This window comes from Lipotes vexillifer, unplaced genomic scaffold, assembly GCF_000442215.2.
Source record: "Lipotes vexillifer unplaced genomic scaffold, Lipotes_vexillifer_v1.1 scaffold499, whole genome shotgun sequence".
NCBI classification, from domain to species: Eukaryota; Metazoa; Chordata; class Mammalia; order Artiodactyla; family Lipotidae; genus Lipotes; species Lipotes vexillifer.
Window position 1 is genome coordinate 192174 of NW_006782754.1, and position 21535 is coordinate 213708.

The 21535-nt window shown below is 34.8% G+C and overlaps 1 protein-coding gene across 1 annotated transcript in view; it reads right to left on the reverse strand.

The window, feature by feature from the left end:
• The window catches only part of SLCO6A1 (solute carrier organic anion transporter family member 6A1), a 136537-nt gene that overhangs the window by 36513 nt on the left and 78489 nt on the right, over window positions 1–21535 (reverse strand). Inside the window, exons 11-12 of the mRNA XM_007455385.1 lie at window positions 16520–16707; window positions 710–774 (exon numbers count right to left, since the gene is read on the reverse strand). Coding sequence (XP_007455447.1) covers window positions 710–774; window positions 16520–16707 — 253 coding nt within the window. The remainder of the gene's footprint in view (window positions 1–709; window positions 775–16519; window positions 16708–21535) is intronic.

Sequence of the window (21535 nt, forward strand, 5' to 3'; positions counted from 1 at the left end):
TATTTTTTGCATAAGAAAGCCTGAAGTACACAGTGCATCACCCTCAGCAAAACCAATTTGTTCTTTGGATATAAATCTTTTAAAATATCAGATTCAGTGTCTTTGGTAATGAGAAATTTTTAAAGCACTAGTCTAGGTTAATGACTTCTCAAACATGCAAGTAATGTAAAATATAGTTTCTATGCTTATATGTGCTTTGTTTCAGCTTACCAAACCACTTGTGTAAGCTTGAAGAATATATCTGATCAAAAAGATTCTCTTCTAACTGAATATAATATTAATGCATATTTTATATGACAGGATAGGCTTTACAGTATTATTATTATTTTGCGGTACGCAGGCCTCTCACTGTTGTGGCCTCTCCCGTTGCGGAGCACAGGCTCCAGACGCGCAGGCTCAGTGGCCATGGCTCACGGGCCCAGCCGCTCCACGGCATGTGGGATCTTCCCGGACCGGGGAATGAACCCATGTCCCCTGCATCGGCAGGTGGATTCTCAACCACTGCGCCACCAGGGAAGCCCCAAGTATTATCTTTTTTACACTAAGTTTTGTCTCCTAAATTCTGTAAAGCAGCTCCCCCATTCACTTGTTTTGTGTCAGTTTATCATAATTATTCATTTGAAATTCTAGATATACATGTTGACACATGTATAAATCAAAAGAGAAACAATTCAATTCAATGTAATAATAGATTGCCAAAAGTCCATACCAAATATTCTCAAAATCACAAAGGTCACACCCACGGCCAGAGAACGTTGTTTGTCTGATACAATCCTGCAAGCAAATAGCAATGATATCATGAAAAATCATTATTATTAGCTGTAAAGAATGTTTGCTAGGTTCAGGGGTAACTTTTTTCCCTGTGCATCCATTAGACTAAGGATCTTTGGCCAGTTGACAGAGTTCAATCTGGGTGAATTAACTGCAACTCTTCCCATGTTTCCATATTCTGCCCCCTGCCAACCAATTCTAAAGCTACTTGTGCTTCACTAGGAGGAAGCATTTACGGCCCAAACTCTCTGCCCCAGCCTTGGCTGAAAAAAATTTAGCACTACCTTTCATACTTCTCATTCTTCATTCTGTGGTGCACAACCACTGTTTCAGATTTCTTCCTTTTGTCCCTGTGAAACTTACTCTCTACCTTTCTCTACCTTGCTCTCCATTTAGGTAATGGACTACATCAATAGGCTCTCTTGCCTCTGGCTACTGATTGGGTTATGCCAATAGGGTGCTCCAGAGTGAGATAGGAAAGTGAAGTTCAGGTCTTCATTCCCAGGCTCTCTCTCTGCAGTTACCCAAGTTGACTGGGTCACTAGGCAAAGCAGTACCCTCTACAGGTCTCTCTTCTTCCTACCCTTGTTTCCCTTTGGGTGTTGGGTGGTAACAGACCTGAAGTACTGCCTTATACTTTGGGATTCCTTATACCCTGCCCGCATTTTAAATAGCCACGTTATTCAACCTTACTTAAATTGTCCTAATTTGAGGGTGCCATCTCTTTTCGGCTGGACCTCTGACTTTTACCCTCACTATTCAAAAGTTAAAATAAATAAGAAATAACTTTCTCAAATATGAAGAATGAAGATCTCTGTATTTTGTATTGGTCAAGTATTTGTTTTAAAAAGAAAAATAATGTATAAAAATCACATATTAGTATTTTGGAAAATAAACTAAAATACAACAAAAAATAATCAACCCTTGAACATTTTAGAAAGTAAAGAAATAAAAGCTACATTTTAAATGGATATTTTAAATAAATCCTATGCTTACCCTTTATTTCCTTGTTCCGGAACTTGAATAAACAAACAAGTAATACCAATATTGTCATCCAAAATGACTCAATTTATTAAAATGTAGCATATGTTCAGTATTTTATGACTATTTTGTAAAAAGTGAGATAATTCCACCTGTATCAACCTGGTAAAAATATATGTTCTTTCCTCAAATATTTACTACTAGGAAATGAAAACATATTTACCAATTCTTAAAAGATAATGATGTTTCTAAATGAAACATAATTTAACTTTTATTATGAGAAGATTCATTAAAGACATATAAAGGAGGTAAAGTGTCACATTTTAGAACCACACTTTAGGATAAAAGTTTTGGTATAAAATAGAAATGTGGGTCATATGCCTAACTAAAATTGAGTATTCTGCTTCATTTACCATAAGCAGTTTTTTTATATGTAGTATGATAATGGTGTTCTCTGAAGTACATAAAGAGCTAACAATAACTCATAATTATTAACAAATATTTATGTATCTCCAGTTTGATTATAACCTTCTTTCTGATATACAAAAGAAGATGAAAAGATGAATGATTCTCATAATTTTCCAAAATCAGTTAAATGAACAGCAAAACAAGAAATAAGATTCATAAAACACAATTTTTTAGTGAAAAACATTACTATGTTTTAAGAATAAAGTGAACATTTTTGGTATTTTGTCTCAGGAGTAAGGCTATGATGGTATGGTTTAAGAATTTCATGGAATAAACAAAATATTGGTTAGTACTCTTCCAAGATGTAAAAGACAGCTTCCAATATCTCTTATGACTTCTAAATATATATTTTCAGTCCATATCTTTCTTGAGTTCTCGACTTAAGTTCCTATCACACACAAAAGCTGCTTTTCCCCTGGTGCTCCCTGTCACAAGAAATGGAATCATCACCCATGCAGTTTTCAAGCCCAAAACCTGGAAAGAGGCATGCCTGAAAGAGTATTCTTTTCCTCATTCACCACAATCAATAATAAAATACTGTGATTTTTATAAATAACTTTTTTTATATCTCTCTCTGATTTTCTTCATCTCTAATTCTACTGGCCTATTCCAAGCATGTTTTTTGCCTGAAGAAAATAAAACAATTTCCTAACTTATCTGCCAACAACCATTTTTATCCCTGCAGTCCACTCTCCACATAGAGCCATAGTGATTTTTTTAAGGTAAAATTCTGATTATTTCACTAACCCACTAGGAAACTTCAATGGCTCATCAGTCTCATTGCATGCCACCTCACAACTTTTGCCTTTACCACCCTCTTTGTTTACGACATTCTATCATACAACACTCTTATATAGCTATTTATTGCACTCAGAGTCAGAGTCTTTGCATATATTGTTCTCACTGTGTGAAATTCTCATCCCCCATCTTTTAGGGCTAAGCTTAAATACGATTTCCTTAAGGACACCCTCTCTGAATCCCCAGAGAGGAGATTTCGTTTAGATTGTCCCATAATTCTCTCTTGGCATTCTTCTACATTTTCTTTGCAGTATGTTTTAATATTACAATTGAAAACTTATTAGTGAAACTCCTTTTTTTTTTTTTTCTATCTTGCCACCCTCCAAAGTCCATCAGAGAAGCAGGAACCTGGTCACTTCTGTTCCTCTTTTATTTCACCTTTCTCCCTTAAAGTGCTCATTCACCTTCTTGTTTAAATCCATGGTAACTATCACAGGTGAGAATACATACACATATTAAAATAATGATGGATGGGGACATCCCTGGTGGCGCAGTGGTTAAGAATATGCCTGTCAGTGCAGGGGCCACTGTTTGATCCCTGGTCCGGGAGGATCCCACATGCTGCAGAGCGGTTGGGCCTGTGCGCCACAACTACTGAGCTTGCACTGTAGAGCCCATGTGCCACAAGAAATAAAAAAATAATAATAATAAAAATTAATTAAATAATGAGGGATGGAAGGGAAAGAAATGAAGAACTAATTTTTCTCAATGATCACCTTGATGGAGCGAGAACTGACAAATCATGATATTGATACTTTTCTGTTTAGACTTAAGCCTCACACAGCTTCAGATTTCATCAGAATTCTCCAGAGGAAAAAGAATGGTGTCATTCTTGGCCCCATTTGGTCACCAGAAACTATGCCAGTTTGCTTGCCCCCTAGTGTGACACTCTACCTAGACCTAGTCCATGTTGTCAGCATCTACCCCTCATCAAGAATTGACAAGAATGTCAGGAACAGCTTTAGATCCCTATTTCATCTCTAAAAGTTTCTGCTCTCTCTGGAATTTTAATCCCTCTAGTCCTCTGCCACTTTGTGCCTTCAAATATATGATTTTTAATTTAACCCAGCTTTTCTAGTTATCCTCTGTAGGAGCATTGGCCTGCAATGCTATTCCATCCCACACCACTTCCATGACATTAGCACTTGATAATGATTTCACAATTGATGTATTTGGTTTTGACTTTTATTGTACTTTTTAAAAAGTTAAACTCTGTTGAATTTGAAGTTTGATTATATTTTGGAAAGCTATACAAAGAGCACATGCTGGAGAGACATGTTTACTTATACCCCTGCTCTCATCTACTCTCATTTCTATCCCATCCCTTTAGGTTATCATTTTCAGCACTTTCTTGTTTATACCTTCACAGTGTTTCTTTATGAAAATACAAATGATTATAAATGCATACCTCTATACTCTCATTTCTTCAGAGGAAGTAGCAAACTATTGGGTTGAACAGAAAGTTTGTTCAGGTTTTCTGTAACATCTCATGGAAAAACCTGAATGAACTTTTTGGTGAACTCCATATATTGACTGTTTTGTACCCGATTTTTTCATGTTACAATATATTCTTAAGATCCCCTCCTATATGAATATAGAGCCCCTCCCCATTTGTTTTCACTTTCATTATATTACATTGTGCAAAAATGAAATCATCTACTCAACCTGTCTGTTGCTCTTTCACACTTAGTTTTTTCCCACTGTTTGTTGTTTCATGTATATAATACATACACAATATGTGGTTGTATGTAATATAGATAGCCTTATGGATGTAAATATATTTTTTTGCAGGCTATCTGCAAAAAGGATTTCAAGAAGTACAAGTGCTGGGATATCTGCAATTTTTTTAATTATTAAAGATACTCTTTTCATCAGAGTTGCACCATTTTGTGCTCTTTCAAGCAATATATGAAAGTACTTATTTCTATACAGCCACATAAACAGATCTATTATCAATGTTTTATTCCTGTCAACTAGGTACATAAGAAATACTATCACATAAAAATTTAAAATTCTATGACCTTTACTGTAGATATGGCTGAACATCCTTTCATATTTGTATTTGTATTTTGTTTTCTTTGATGCTTTTCCACTTTTCTATTGGGATCTTAATCTTAGGAGAGCTTTACTTATTAGAGGAATTAATCTTTTATAGAATATGAGTTGCATAAATTCATTGTTGCTTGGCTTTTGACTTTGCTTATTATTTTTAACTTTATGGACTAAAATTTATCAGTCTTTCCCTTGTGACTTCCAGATTTTTAGTCATAGTAACAAATACCTTCACCTTTTAAAAATAACAATGAGGGCTTCCCTGGTGGCGCAGTGGTTGAGAATCTGCCTGCTAATGCAGGGGACACGGGTTCGAGCCCTGGTCTGGGAGGATCCCACATGCCACGGAGCAACTAGGCCCGTGAGCCACAACTACTGAGTCTGCACATCTGGAGCCTGTGCTCCTCAACAAAAGAGGCCGCGATAGTCAGAGGCCCGCGCACCGCGATGAAGAGTGGCCCCCGCTTGCCGCAACTAGAGAAAGCCCTCGTACAGAAACGAAGACCCGGGCTTCCCTGGTGGCGCAGTGGTTGAGGGTCCGCCTGCCGATGCAGGGGAGGTGGGTTCGTGCCCTGGTCTGGGAGGATCCCACGTGCCGCGGAGCGGCTGGGCCCGTGAGCCATGGCCGCTGGGCCTGCGCGTCCGGAGCCTGTGCTTCGCAACGGGAAAGGCCACAACAGTGAGAGGCCCGCATACCGCAAAAAAAAGAAAGAAAGAAACGAAGACCCAACACAGCAAAGATAAATAAATAAATTACTAAACTCCTACCCCCAACATCTAAAATAATAATAATAATGAAATTAGCTGATTTTTTTACCACTTGTATTATTTAATTATTTTTACATTTAAATCTTTGTCCCATTTGAGTTTTTCCTGGTGTATCATATGGGCTCTGGATATAATTTTTTCCCCAAAGTCTATCCCCATTATACCCAAACCATACCCAAACCATTTTCTTAAAAGTCCATTTTTGATGCCCTTATTTAGAATTTTACTTTCATTTTATTAAATTCCTATATGAGTTGAGATTTATTTCTAGACTTATTGTCAGTCTATTCATAAATCAATATTATATTGCTTCAGTGTTGAGACTTTATGGTGCATTTTAGCTTATGAGGCTAAGCCTCTGTTACTGTGCTTCTTTGTTTCAGATTCCCAAGCTACTCTTGCTTATTTTTCCATAAAAACTTTAGAATCAGGTTTTATAGTTCAATAATTCCACTAGTATTTTCATTATCACATTAAAATTATGAATTAACTTAAGGAGAACTGATGTATTGGTGGTGTTAGGTCTTCCTATTCAATATGAGATATATCCTTTCAAATTGTTCAAGTCAGTTTTTGTGACATTCAAGTGTGTTTCATTTTATTTTGAAACTATTTTTATTTTGAAATTATTATTTATTTTGAAACTCACAGGTAGTTGTAAAAATAGTACAAAGCATCATGTGTACCCTCACCCAGCATCCCTAAATGGTGAAATCTTATAGAACTGTAATATAATATTAAAACCAGGAAACTGACATTGGCTTACTGCTGTTAACCAGACTACAGACCTTATTTTGTTTTCATTTTTCAGTTAATATATATTAAATTTTTTTAACTGAATTTGTTTGTGTGTGAGTGTGTGTATAGCTCAATATATCTGCTATTTTTTATATGCTGTTACCTTACCAAATAGTTAGCTAAATGTACTGGCTATTATTTCTTTTTTTATAAATTTATTTATTTTTGGCTGCATTTGGTCTTTGTTGCTGTGTGTGGGCTTTCTCTAGCTGCAGAGAGTGGGGGGCTACTCTTTGTTGCAGTGCACGGGCTTCTCATTGCGGTGGCTTCTCTTGTTGCGGAACACGGGTTCTAGGTGCATGGGCTTCAGTAGTTGTGGCACAGGGCCTCAGTAGTTGTGGCTCACGGGCTTTGTTGCTCTGCAGCATGTGGGATCTTCCCAGACCAGGGCTCGAACCCGTGTCCCCTGCATTGGCAGGCGGATTCTTAACCACTCCGCCACCAGGGAAGTCCTATTATTCCTAATGCAATGTAAAAAGAACTGATAATTTTGCTCTAGGAAGCTTTACTGTGACTGGGTAGACAGATACTGGAGTTCAAATGTCACCAAAAGTGAAGGATCCTATGTTTAACATACCTTTCAATCAGGACCTCTTGAAAGACTATATTCTAGGACAAAGGACAATCTGAAAATTGATGAGGTCTTTAAAAAACTTAAACCTATCCTTAAATCAGCTAAATTCCTGCTTGGTTTACAGGGAACTGTTCCTATTCTACCTTCCTTAATAAAGCTATTGTAAAATATTTTGGAGTTATTAATGTTCAGAGTCTCTATTATTTTTGGTACACAAAATCTCACATGATTAAAAATAATTATAGGAGTTATAAGAGACAGAGTCAAGAGAAAAAAATGAAATTTAAATAGTACTACAGAATATTCAGATACTAGATATCTGACAGACATTTTAAATTTAGAGGATTAATATGTCCAAGAAAACAGATGACAAGATAGAGAATATTATCAGAGAACTAGAATCTATTAAAAAGAAATAAAATTCTGTAACAGAAAAGTACACTAATTATAATGAACTCATAGGTGAATTTAACAACTAATTAGACACAGGGGATGGTAGAATTAGTAAACTAGAGTACAGGTAACTGGAAAAGCAGGTGGAAATATTATTAATACATTAGAGATCAGTGAAAAAACTTTAGTCTGAAGCATAGAGCATAAAAACAAATGAAAACAGAATGTAAGAAAGAATAAAAGATACATGGATATAGTGAAAGGTTTACAATATGTGTAACTGATATCCAAAAGGTGAGTAGATAAGGAATAGAGCAGAAGCAATATTTGAAGAAAGGATAGTTAAGTATTTTCCAAAACCAATGAAAGATACTGTGGTAGATAATCACTCAACATCGCTATCATTGATTCCTCTTTTCCCCCAATACATGCTTGTTTCTCCTGACATCAAGAGATGGAATCTAATCACCCTCTTTTTGAAACATGATAGAATGCAGAAGAGTGACATTCTTGGACTTTCAGCCTAGCTCTAATGAAGCCTTGCAGTTTATGTCTTGTACCTTATGCCTGGGTCTCTTAGAACACTAAAACTTGTGATGTTCCCTTTTGGAATTCTTGCACTTTGTTAGCAGTGCAAGAAGCCTCTTACATAAAGAAGCCTCTATGACCAATCAACAGCCCCACTTAGGCTCCTAGGAAAATTTAGTCTAAATTGTCAGCCATTTAGGAAATCTAACCCAGTCATGCTATCAGGTAACTCAAATGTTATATGCCACCTGACCACAAGCTCAAGAGAAACCTTAAGCAAGAACTACCCTGTTGAGCCCAGTCAACTCGCAGAACCATGAAAGATAAGGATAAATTGTTGTTGTTAAGTGATTAAACTTGGGATGGTTTGTTATTGTTATGGACTGATTTCTGTTCCCTCCAAAATTTATATGCCAAAAATCCTAACTCCCAGTACTTTGGAATGCCAACATATTGGATATAGGGTTTTACAGAGTTAATTAAGTTAAAATGAGGTCAGTTGGGTAGGCCATAATCCAATATAACTGGTGTCATTATAAGAAGAGAAAATATGGACATGGACATTCACAGAGTGAAGATAATGTGAAGACTCAGGAAAAGATAGCCATCTACAAGCCAAGGATATCTGGAACAGACCCTGCCTTCATAGCCATCAGAAGGAACCAACCCTGCACCAACTGTACACTTCTAAATAACACATGGTTTAAATGAAAAATACATTGAAAGGCATATTTGAATTGAAAGTATGAGTAAAAATATATATATCAAGACTTCTGGGATGCAGCTAAATTTATACTTGGATAGAAAAGCCATATATACCAATAGACAGAAGATATAGGTGAATAAAATTAAAATACTAAAAACATAGAAGTAAAATGATAGAAATTATAAAGATAAAAGCAGAAAGATTTGTTAGTCACACACACACACACACACACACACACACACACACACATTCAATTTTTAATTTAAAACATTCTCACAAAGAAATTCTAGGCCAGGTACATGACAAGTGAGTTCTTCCAAAGATTTAATTAAAAAATAATACCATACCTCCATAAATTAGTCCAGATATTAAGGGAAGAGGAAATATTTTTCAACTTATTTTATGAAACCAGAGTAACATTGATGCCAAAACCTAACAAGCACATTAATAAGGGAAAATTATAAGGCAATCTTATTCATGAATATAGATGCAAAAATTCTAAACAAAGTGTCAGCAATTTGAATCAAGCAACTGACTAAATCCAATTTATTCCTAGAATAAAGTAGAGGTATCATATTGCAATCATCTCAATAGATGCATCAAATGCATTTGATAAATTTTAAAATTTATTAATCAAAAAAAAGTTTTAGTGAACCAGAAATAGAAACAAACTGGCTTATTCTGATAGATGGTACCAATATCACACTTAAGGGTAAATTTACAGCAAATTTTATATCTAACAATAAAATACCAAAAACCTTCATCTTGAAGGGCATAAAAAACAAATATACCATCACTACTTCTATTCAACATTGTACAGGATATCTTAATCAGTGCAAGAGAAAAGCATTGGAGAAGGAGAAATAAAAATCATTATTTGCAGATTGTGATTATGTACTGTGGAAAAAGGAACTTCAGCATGTAGTCAGTAAGAGAGCTCTTTAAAATGGAGCTGGAAGGCCATTAAAAGGAAGCAGGGCTTATGCACGTCCTCACCAGCTGGAACCATGAACTTTTGAATTGGGCCAAACCACAAATATTCCAAGGACTCTACAAGAAAACCTGCAACCTGTCACAGTAACGAACTTTCCCCTCCCTCTAGTGGTAGCCTTTAGCTACCAATCATGTAAAGATAAGAATAGCTTTTGGCTTGCCAGTACCAATTATAATTCTTTTGAAACAACTTTTGCAACCTGTCACAGTAACGAACTTTTCCCTCCCTCTAGTGGTAGCCTTTAGCTACCAATCATGTAAAGATAAGAATAGCTTTTGGCTTGCCAGTACCAATTATAATTCTTTTGAAACAACTTTTGCAACCTGTCACAGTAACGAACTTTTCCCTCCCTCTAGTGGTAGCCTTTAGCTACCAATCATGTAAAGATAAGAATAGCTTTTGGCTTGCCAGTACCAATTATAATTCTTTTGAAACAACTTTTGCAACCTTGTTGGTTTTTTTGCCTTTATAAACCCCTGTCTTTTATCTCCTCCCCGGAACACATTTTCAACTCTTGCTCAGATCAGTGTCTCCTGAATTGTAATTCTCAGACGCCAAATAAAGCCTTTATTTCTTTGCAGCTTTGCTGTGGTGAATTTTGTTCATTATTACATAGAAAATCTGAAGTAATCTACCAACTAACTATTAGAAATTAATATGAACACAGTCGCAGAATACAAGGTCAAAGCAATAAGAATGAATTGCATTTCCTTCATACCAGTAATAAACAACTATTTTATACTATGCTATACTAAATATCAAAAACATCAGTTACCTAGGAATGAATCTAATGAAGGAGGTTTAAGATCTCAACTCTGAAAAAGAAAATTATGAAACGTTATTGGAGAAATAAATGAAGATTTAAATAAGTGAAGGAATCATACTTCATTGATTGATCAAGAGACTCAGTGTGGTAAGTATAGCAATGCTCCCAAATTGATTCAAAGACATTCCAATCCAAATCTCAGCATGTTTTTTATGGACATTAACTAGGTGATTTTAATCACCTAGAAATACAAAGGGCCAAGAATTGCCAAGATAATCTCAAAGATGGACTTACAACAAATACTGATGTAAATATTCACAAAAAATACACAGCAATTAAGACAGTGTAATGTTGGTACTGGGATGCTCAAATAGACCAATGGAACAGAACAGAGTGCAGAAATAGAACCACATATACAGAGTCTGCTGGTGCATGTCTGTGGGGAAAAGACAGCCTTTAAATAAACGGTGGTGAGTCAATTAGTATCTATATAAAAAAAGATGAACCTGGGTCCCAACTTTATACAAAAAATATCATTCCCAGTTGAATTATTGATTTTATAATCTCTTATTAAAATAACATAAGAAATGTCCACATGACTTTGATCAGGCAAAGATTTCTTAAACAGGACATTAAAATTAAAAATTTATTTCACTCAAAAGATGCCATTATCAGAGTGAAAAGGCAAGTCATAGAGTTGAAGATGTTTGTCATGAACATATATGTCAAATGACTTCCACATTTGGAGTATATAAAGAAATTCTGCAAATCAATAATAAAAAAGACAGACAACCCAATGTAAAAGTAGACAAAAGAACAGAAAAGACATTTGACAAAATTGCACATTCCTATGGCTAATGAATAAAGGAAAACATGCTCAATAATATTAATCCTCTGAATAGGGAAATTAAAATTACAATGAAATATCAATACTTATACACCTATCAAAATTGCTTGAGTTTAAGAAAAATTAACAAGAGACTGCTAGAAGAATGAACTAGTGCAAATACTTTAAAAATTTATTAAAAAGCTTAACATACATATGACTCAACAATTCTGTTTATATGTGTACTCAATAGAAATGTATTCATATGTTTTCCAAAAAACAAGAATGTTCATAGAAACAGCATATTAGCCCTAAAGTGGAAACAACATTAACTACAGAATGAATAAATTTTAGTATATTCACACAATGGACTACTATAAAACTATGTTGTACAATATGGTTAACTATTACCCATGTGTGCTTACTTACATTTATGTCAATTAAAACTAAATAAAATTAAGAGTTCAGTGCCTCATTCACACTGACCACATTTCAGATGCACAATAGGCGCATGTGGCTAGAGGCTATATTCGATATCAGAGATACAGAACATTTCCATCATTTTACAAAATCTGATTGGATAGTATTGCTATAGAGCAAAGAAAATGAATTTCTGTTATATACAACCATATGAATGACTCTTAAAAGCACGTTGTTGAGTAATGAAATGCAGACACAAATGACTATGTGCTATATTCTCCTGTGTATGCATAAAGTTCAAACACAGAACAAATTAGCCTATTCACTGCAGAAGTCAGAAGAGTGGTAATCTTTAGGCATTAAGGGTTTAGACAAGAAGGGAGGTGGAGGAGGGGCTTTTGGAATACTTGTATTATCCGTTTCTTGGGCTGGACTCTAGTTACATAGGTGTCTTCGCTTTGTTAAAACCCATCAATTTACATTTGCAATTTGTGCACTCTTCTGAAAATATATTATGCTTCAATAAAATGTCTATTAAAATAATATCCCTTGACTCTCCATTTATTATCTATTAGGCAGCCATCAAGCTTATCCTTCTTTTGATCTCTACCCTGTTTACTTCTCCCATTTTTGTTAGTTGTACAATTTCTACTTTATCAAAGCATATTACATTTCATTCTATTTTGCCACCCTTATGCTTAGCTCAGTATTTGCCTTAGTTCTAGCATAAATTAATTGCACTTAAATATATTAGCTAAATATAGGTAGTTTAATCTAAGTAGTTTAACATACTTGATGCTTGCCACCAGACCTTCTTTTTTTAAAATATTTATTTATTTACTTATTTGGCTGCATTGGGTCTTAGTTGCAGCACACAGGATCTTCGTTGAGGCACACAGGATCTTTTGTTGTGGCGTGTGGGCTCTTCGTTGCGGTGTGCAGGCTTCTCTCTAGTTGTGGCGCACAGGCTCAGTAGTTGCGGCACGTGGGATTAGTTGCTCCATGGCATGTGGGATCTTAGTTCCCCAACAAGGGGTCAAACCCACGTCCCCTGCATTGCAAGGCAGATTCTTAACCACGGTACCACCAGGGAAGTCCCTCGCCAGACCTTTTATCAAAATTTCCCCAATCATATCTTGGTTTGGTTACAATTTGCCTTGCTGTCAGTTCTTAAGGAGTATATGATATCAACAAATCCCGGGTACTTCCATATCCAAACTGTTTATAACTATAGGGCAGTTTGTTGATGATGAAATAATGAGCTCATGTTTTCCTTCCTTGAGGATCTTTTAAGTGTTTCTCCAGTCTTCTGGAGGTGAATGCTGCTGTTGAGAAACCTGATACCGAACTTTTGTTTTTCCCTTTTTCCTTTAGATGACAAAAGGATTATTTCTGCATCTTTAAATCCAATAATTTTACCACAGTACATCTCAGTGTTGATTGCTCTGGATCAATTTCCCTAGACACTTGATGTGTCATTACAATATGTAGATTCAAATATTATTTTATTTAATTATTCATTATTTATCATTACTTATTATTTCAGTAAACTTTAACTATAGATTTAAATATTTATTGTTTTGGTTTTCTTCTTTGGGGACTGCAATTATGTGCATTTTGGATCTCCTTTTCCTATCTTCCATATTTGCCTATTTTCTCTAATACTTTTTCTTACTTTTATTTTATATTCTCCATCCTCTCCCTTCTATGCCACATACGTGCTTTCTATGTTATCTTTCCTTCCTTGTGTGCTTTATAATTTAGTCTTCATCTATAAATTTTTTCCCATTTATTTCTTTCCTGAGTTCTGTCAGTTTTCATTCCATCGCCTCCTTCATCTAGCTATTTTTCTCTTGTTTTGTGGCCAAGATTGTTTAATTCTTTTAACTTAAACTTACATATAGTTATATTTATATTTTTATCTGATTCATGGTAACATTGTTCTAGTGAGTTTTCACTGTCCATTGTAAAGTAATGCTTAATAATTTTCATTTCTCTCACTATAGTTATTTGGTATGTAGGCAGAAGCTTTTCCTTTCCTACTTAATCATTTTGAATGAGATAGGTTTTCTTAAACTAGAGGCAGAAAGTTATGGGAATGGAATATGCACCAGCTTTCCAAGCTTCAAAACTGAAGAGTTATCTTCTCTGTTTATATAGAGGAGTTAAATATAGTCCTTATGTATGGTTATACCTTCTCCGCTTCTGCAAACCCGGCCTGCTTCAAAAGAACTTGAACTGCCAGATCTGGGCTTTCGAGATCTCTTCATATTTATTGTTTTCCAAAGTTATGTATTCACTTGTAGATGGTATTTTGCTGGCACTTTTTTAGATCTGCTATGTCTGGACCCCCTAGGCATTTTGCAAAACTTTTTTCCCATTCTTTCCAAAAATATTCTGCTTTGACTTATCTACCTTGGTCCTACTCCCAGAACTTCCATCTTAAGGTACCACCCTCTCTTCCTCAGCAGAAATATATGCTGGAGATATTTGAGATCTGTCAATCCTGAGACCCTCTCCACATTCCCTGTTATTCTTTGTAACATCTTTATGAATCTACAAGCTGGTTCCTTGTTCTACTTCAATTTTGGCAATATTTATATGCAATTACAACTCTGTCATTTTTTGTTGATCTCATAATTGTACTGAAACAACAGTATATGTGTGCATGTGTGTTTATGTGTGTGCATGCATGTTATATTTTATTCTACTTATTGCTCTCTACAGTTACCAGGAGACATGAGAAGATTCAGAACTAGACTTCTAGAGTATTACTATCATCTTTCTCATCTCACTGCTGAGAATATTTTCTCAGAAGTTTCACACGAACTTTAAATAAGACATGCTCAACATTGTACTGGTTATGTTCAATCTGACCTTTCTCTTCTTGAATTTCTTATCTCAGTTAATACATTATCATTCATTTAGTTCCCCAGACTGGACAACTGGACATAATTCTAGATTTTTCCACATTTTATACCAGGAACATCAAATTAATAACCTTGCCCTTTTATCCAAACTAAATATTTCTCTATTATGTTCTATTCTCTCTATCTCTAAATAGAGATAAATTCTAAACTGGTCTCCTAAGTACCTTCCTTTGTTTCTTGTTTTCCCCTATCAGCTTCATCATCCACACTATCTTCAAACTAATCTATCTAAAACACATATTTGATAACTTTTACTTCTGAGGTTTACTCTTTTCAATGGCTTCTAGGTGCATACAGGATAACATCATTCATGTTAACATGGCAAAGAAAGCCTCCCATGACCAGGCCCTTACCAAGCTCAAATCTCCCTGCCCAATTTACAATCATGCTACTCTTATCATAACAAACTCCTTGCCAAGATATTTCACACATTTTTGTCTCTACTTTTCCTACTAATTTTTCCTGTTAAGAACTTGCCCCCAGTTTGCTTGCATTGTGAGAAATCACTTATCTTCACAACTCAAGTTCAAGTGCCACACTGTCTATAAGCATTTCCAAATCATCTTAGATAAAAATGACCATTTTCTCCACTTTTTTCCCAGGTCAATCCGTACAAAGCTTTAATCAAGGCATTTCTAAGAACTCCCTGCACTCTTTTTTTTTTTTCTTTTTTTTGCGGTACGCGGGCCTCTCACTGTGTGGCCTCTGCCTCTGCGGAGCACAGGCCCTGGACGCACAGGCTCAGTGGCCATGGCTCACGGGCCTAGCCGCTCCACAGCATGTGAGATCTTCCCGGACGAGGGCACGAACCCGTGTTCCCTGCATCGGCAGGCGGACTCTCAATCACTGTGCCACCAGGGAAGCCCTCCCTGCACTCCTTTTTATGTGTTTTTCTCCTCCTAGTAAACTCTAAGCAGCTTGAAGGCACGGTCCATATTTTATTAGTTTTTGTTGTTTCAGTGCCAGATCTAGGTGAATAAGTAAAAACCTGCTTCACTGTATTGATATGTTAAAGTTTTGTCTCCCAACTAAACTGCAAGTTCATTGAAGTCAGAGACCATATATGCCCAACTCGGATTTCTTTTGCATATATTTATTCATGTTTTTTAGTCTATTTTCCTAGGGTACAACAAATTGCTCCTCATGACCTAAAGGTTTATGTTAGTCTTTTGAAAAAAATAATCTGAAAATAATGACCAATTATTCTGCTACTATGATAAAAACAAATGTTAAATATATTTCATATATTCAGGAAGAACAAATGAATAACAAATGTTGGTTTAATTTAGAATAGTAATAAACTTATGTATTGAAATTCCAAAATTCTAGAAGTTATTATGTTCCTTTGTTGATGACACTGATGTTCTCTCATAGTCAAACTGGCTAATATAGAAATAAATAGTCAATAAATATCTATAACCAATGAATCAACATTGTAATCACATGTGTTGTAATTAAGATTTTTCCTATATTTATGAATTTTCCAGGTGTGTTAAATTAAGTAAATAAGTTTAGTTTTAAGTTAAACTAAATGTGTTATCTATAATACATACTTTGTGCAAATAAATTATTTAAAATAGAGAATTAAACATATACATGAATTTTGAAAATATAACAATTTTCCCCTCTAGCAGTTGCTACCTTGAAACAAAAGCATAAATCATTTACTACAATATTCTAAAACCTTCCTAAACTTGTCTTTCATATGTATTAAATGAATAATGATTATGAATAACATATACACACCGAAGGATGGTCAGGATGTTTGGTATACCAGCAAAAGCAGAAAATACAATTGTAGAAAAGATAAAAGCAATGAACAAAGGTAATTTATAGCACTTTGAATCACATGTCCCATGTCTAGCGTCAATAAAGTCACCTTGATTATCTGAGGTTGTTAATCCTTCTTTAATGCAAGAACAATTGTAATATGTCTATGAAAATAAAGACAGGAAACAATCTTTTAGAAATATAGTCATAAGACAAAAACTCTTATAATTGTAAAATAAAAATTAAATCAATAACTACAGGGAGACTAGGCAGTTTTATTAGTAAATATCCTTATATTAAATCTGCCATTCATAACTTACAAATGAACCACTAATGATAAATAAGATCAAGGTATTTTACCTAACAAAGAATTGTGTACGTGTATATATAATTATAGTTACTTAGGAAAAATTCTATTAATTTAAGAAATTTCACTAAAAATATTTACATTTAATTGTACAAATAATTGTTGGAGAGAGATATAGATTAAGGACAAATAAGGAAAATGTAATGAATAAAGTGGAATTTTAGCTGGGATTTGAAATATGGAGAGTTACCCAATTGTAGACAGTTTTAGAACTATGCTGCAAAGGCAAGACTTTATTTTGTATGTGTTGATGACAGGGCTGTTATCTATTAGGCAGAGTAGGCACAGTGTACCTAGGACCCACAATACTTTCAGAACCAAAAAAAAGGTTTAATTTTAGTGTCTTTTAAAATCAGAGAAAAAATAAATATCATAATAATGAATATATTATAATGCATCCAGCCTGGATCATATTTGTCTTTATGCCAAAGCAGTTGTACATTAAATCTCTCTCTCTCTCTCTCTCTCTCTCTCTCTCTCTCTCTCTCTTTCTTTTTTTAAGTGAAGGAAGGGGTTTAAAAAGGCAAAAGTGCCTAAAGCCAACATAAGTCATAATGTAGTCCCTAATGGGAACGAATGAAAACTTGGGGCTGTTATATTATTATTGATAACTCAAGGAAGATGAATAGGTGATATTTTCTAAGAAGAACTAAACAGAGTTGTAGATACAGAGACCAGTTAGCAATTTGTTAATCTATTGAAAAGATTCTAAATTAAATAATAATAATAATTTTAAAAATTCAGTAGAAATATTAAACTAAGTTACCAGTGAAGGAATAAGAGGAAATAAAGATGGCTTGAACCTGGGTGATTCAGAAAATGATGGTACAAAAACCATGTCCATTGTTTAGGGAAGCTGCTAAGTGATTACTGGATATATTAAAGAAAACTAGAAATATCTAAATAGCAAATCATTCATTCTACCATATTGTTTTTTATAATGCCTATGTGCCAAACATCATTCTAGGTATTGTGAAAACATAGTAAACAATACAATAGAAATCCCTGCCCTCATGTAGGAAATTTTTTACTTGCATGAGATAGGCAATTTTTTATAAAAAAGAACCTTTAATGGAGCACATGGTGATGAATACTATGGAGGAAAAAATAAAGTAAGGAAAAAAACCAGGGATTATAGGGGTGAGTTTAGCATGAACAGGTAATGTTACAATGATACAGTGATATTTGAGCAGAGATTTGAAGAAGGTAAGGGAGTGAGCCATGTGGTTACCTGAAAGAAGTATATTCCAGGTGGGAAAAACAAAACAGAAATTGAAAAGCCTTGGGACTGGAGCTTGCTTGACAAATTCAAAGAAAAGCAAGGAGAAAAATTTGGTTGAATCAGAGTGAACATAAGGGAAACTAAGAGAAAATGAAATTGGAGTAATGAGGGAATGATTTATATAGAAACTGGTAGGTAATTGCAAGAGCAATTTAAGAACTTCAGTTTTTATTCTTAGTAACGTGAAACCATTAGAGGGATAGATGTATAAATGACATTTTTTAAAAGATCACTCTAGCTGATATATTGAGGCTACTGAACTGTGAAAGCAAGGGTAAAAGCAGAGGAAACAGTTAAAAAGCTCTTAAAGTAAGATGCAAGTCATTGGTGACCGGGGCCCGGGTATCAGAGAAAATGATGAAGATAGTCAGATCTAGCATGTATTTTGAAAGTAGATTCGAAGGGTCCTAGGGTAAGAATGGTTACCAGAAGGAGAAGGTCATATGGAGAAGGCCTCCCTGAAAGAAATTAAGACTTGCAGGCAAGGGAGTCAGTCCATGGCTCAGAGAGGGAACCAAGAAAATAAACACAACGACTTCACTTTTTCCCCCCATCTTTCTGACTTTCTATCAAGACTCCTTATTATCATAGTCTATATGATAATAGATTATATATGATAATAGAACTCTCATCCTATAGTTTGGTCTCTTGGAACAGTGAGGAGGGTAGAGAAGGTGAAAAGTGGATCTGGAGGTCAGAAAAAAGATATCCAGTACAACAAATAATTGCAGACCATAGAATCTAAGATGACTAAGGGAAAAAGTGAAAATGTGAAGAAAGTTTAGTGAACAGATGGTAGAGTCACAAGATATTAGGCTCTGGAAGGGCTGAAGAGCTGTAGAGTTATATCCAAAGAGATACAACCAAAATAGGAAAAATTATATTAAAATGAAATAGTAAAATATATTCAATTCAAATAATAAAAGAAGAAGATAGATCTAAGTCTACCATATCAATAATTATAATAAATGTCAGTTGTCTAAAAACTCCAATTGAAAGACAGACATTAACAGAATTGAGGAAAAAGCAAAAGCATATTATACCTTGGCTATAGGAGACATTTTAAACATAAAGACATGAACAGCTGGAAAATAAGATGATAGAAGTAAGATAAACCATGAAAACAGCAAGAAAGCTTACAGTGACTGTTTAATATATAAAACAGACTTCAAGACAAAGAGTATTACCCGAGATAGAAAGGGACATTTTGTAAAGATAAAAGGATCAAGAAGCTGTGACAATTATTAATGTGTATGCACACAATTAGAGGGTCTAAAATACATGAAGTCAAAATAAAGAGAGAAATAGACAACTGTACAATTATATTAAGATATATTTTTCATATATAATGTTCAGGATTTCATATATTATTAAAAGGTATGCAAAATGACAAGAATAATTGGCTTAAAATTAGGACAAGAACAAATATAAGTAGACTACTACAGATAGTAGACTTAATAGCAAGAACTTTAAATAGTTATGATTAATATTTTCCAGAAAATAGAGGGTAAATGGATAAAATATCTTAAATGATGTGGAATTTCACCAGGGACTTGGATTCTACAGAAACATAAATGTTAGAACGGAAAAATACAATGAGTAAACTTACAACCTCAGTAATGGGTTTAACAACAAAGCAGACATGGCAGAATACAGAAATAGTAAGTGGAAGACAGGTCAACAGAAAATATCTACATTTAAACAAACAGATAAAAGGAGATGGAAAATAGAGAAAAGAGCAAAAGAGTATGGGATACAGTAGAAAGGTCTATTTGTAGTCTGCTCTTAGGCAGAATACTAAGATGGCACCTAAGATTCCCATCCTGCTATTTTATAAACCTGCATAATCCCTAGATTGATGTGAATTGGTGGATTTTAATCACTTTACTAAGTTATGTTACATGGCATAGCTGACTTTAAGAAACAGAGGTAAACTTCACCTAATTAGATAATATATAAAAGGAACTGAGCTTTTCCTGAAGTCAGAGATTCAAAACATGTGTCACAAGGGAGATTCTGTTGCTGGCTTTGAAGATGGAAGGAATCATGTGGCAAAGAATGGGGGTGGCCTCTAAGAGCTAAAATTGGCCCTCAGCAGACAGCTATCAAGGAAATAGGGGCTTCATTTTTTACAGCCCAATGGAACAAAATTTGGCCCAAAATCTGAATGACCTTGGAAGTAGATTTTTTCCCAGAGCCTCCAGAAAGGAATGTATTTCAGCCAACACCCTGATTTCAGTTTGTAAGACTCTGAGCAGAGGAACCAGCAATGCCATATCTGGACTTCTGACCTGTAAGCTAATAAATGGGTATTATTTAAAGACACTAAGGCTGTAGTAATTTGTTATGCAGCAATATTAAACTAATATATGGTGCCTCCTCCACAACCAATAAAAGAGGAGAAAGTGAGGGAGAAATAATAGCTGAGAATTTTCCAACTGATAGACATAAATCCATGGACTAAAGATATTCTGTGAAACCCTAGCAAAATAAATATAATGAAAACCACATCCAGGCATATCAAAGTAAAATTGCTAAAAGTCAAAAACAAAGAGAAAATCTTAAAAGCAGCTAAGCAGCCAGAGACATAAAGACAATATAATGACATCTTTCAAATGCCGGGCCGGTCAGGGGGTGGGGTGGCAGGTGGGCATCACTGCCAATACAGAATTCCATACCAAGTGAAAACAGTTTTTCTTTTCAGAAATGAGAGTAAAATATGGTTCTTAAGGAAAGAAAAAAATCTCATATGAAAACATGGAAATGCAAGGAAGTGGGTAAATATAAGTGCATACTGACTGTACAAAAAAACAATAACAGTATGTGTCCTTTAAAATATATGGAGAAATAAAATATATAACAAAAATAGCACAAAGGTGGGAAATCAGTAAATGAAGTTAAAATATTCTAGGGATGTTTCAACTGGAAGAGATCCTGAAACCTGGCTTCTTGTAATCCTTAATGCTTCGGACGCGACTGACTTCCCTTCTCTATAGATATGTAGAATGAGGCTCCTGTTGGACTACAGCAGTCTCTGGAAGAAGACCCCTGATACTGCTATTTTATACTGAAAGCCATATCAGCTGCTGAAAAGAGCTAGTCCCAGTGAGAAGATCATGAAGAAAATCCCAAGATTTCTTTCGTATCTATATAAGGAAATTTGAAGGTCTTGACAGCATGGATAAGAATATGTGGGTCTCAATGAGGCAAAACACTTGGAATATTATCAACATGAAGAGCAGATATCTATTTTCAGTTTTGGTAAAGCTGTGATTTTCTATAGAAACTTAGAAATCTTCAAAGGTGTAGTATTTCCTACCACTCCTCTTGTAAACTTTTGCAT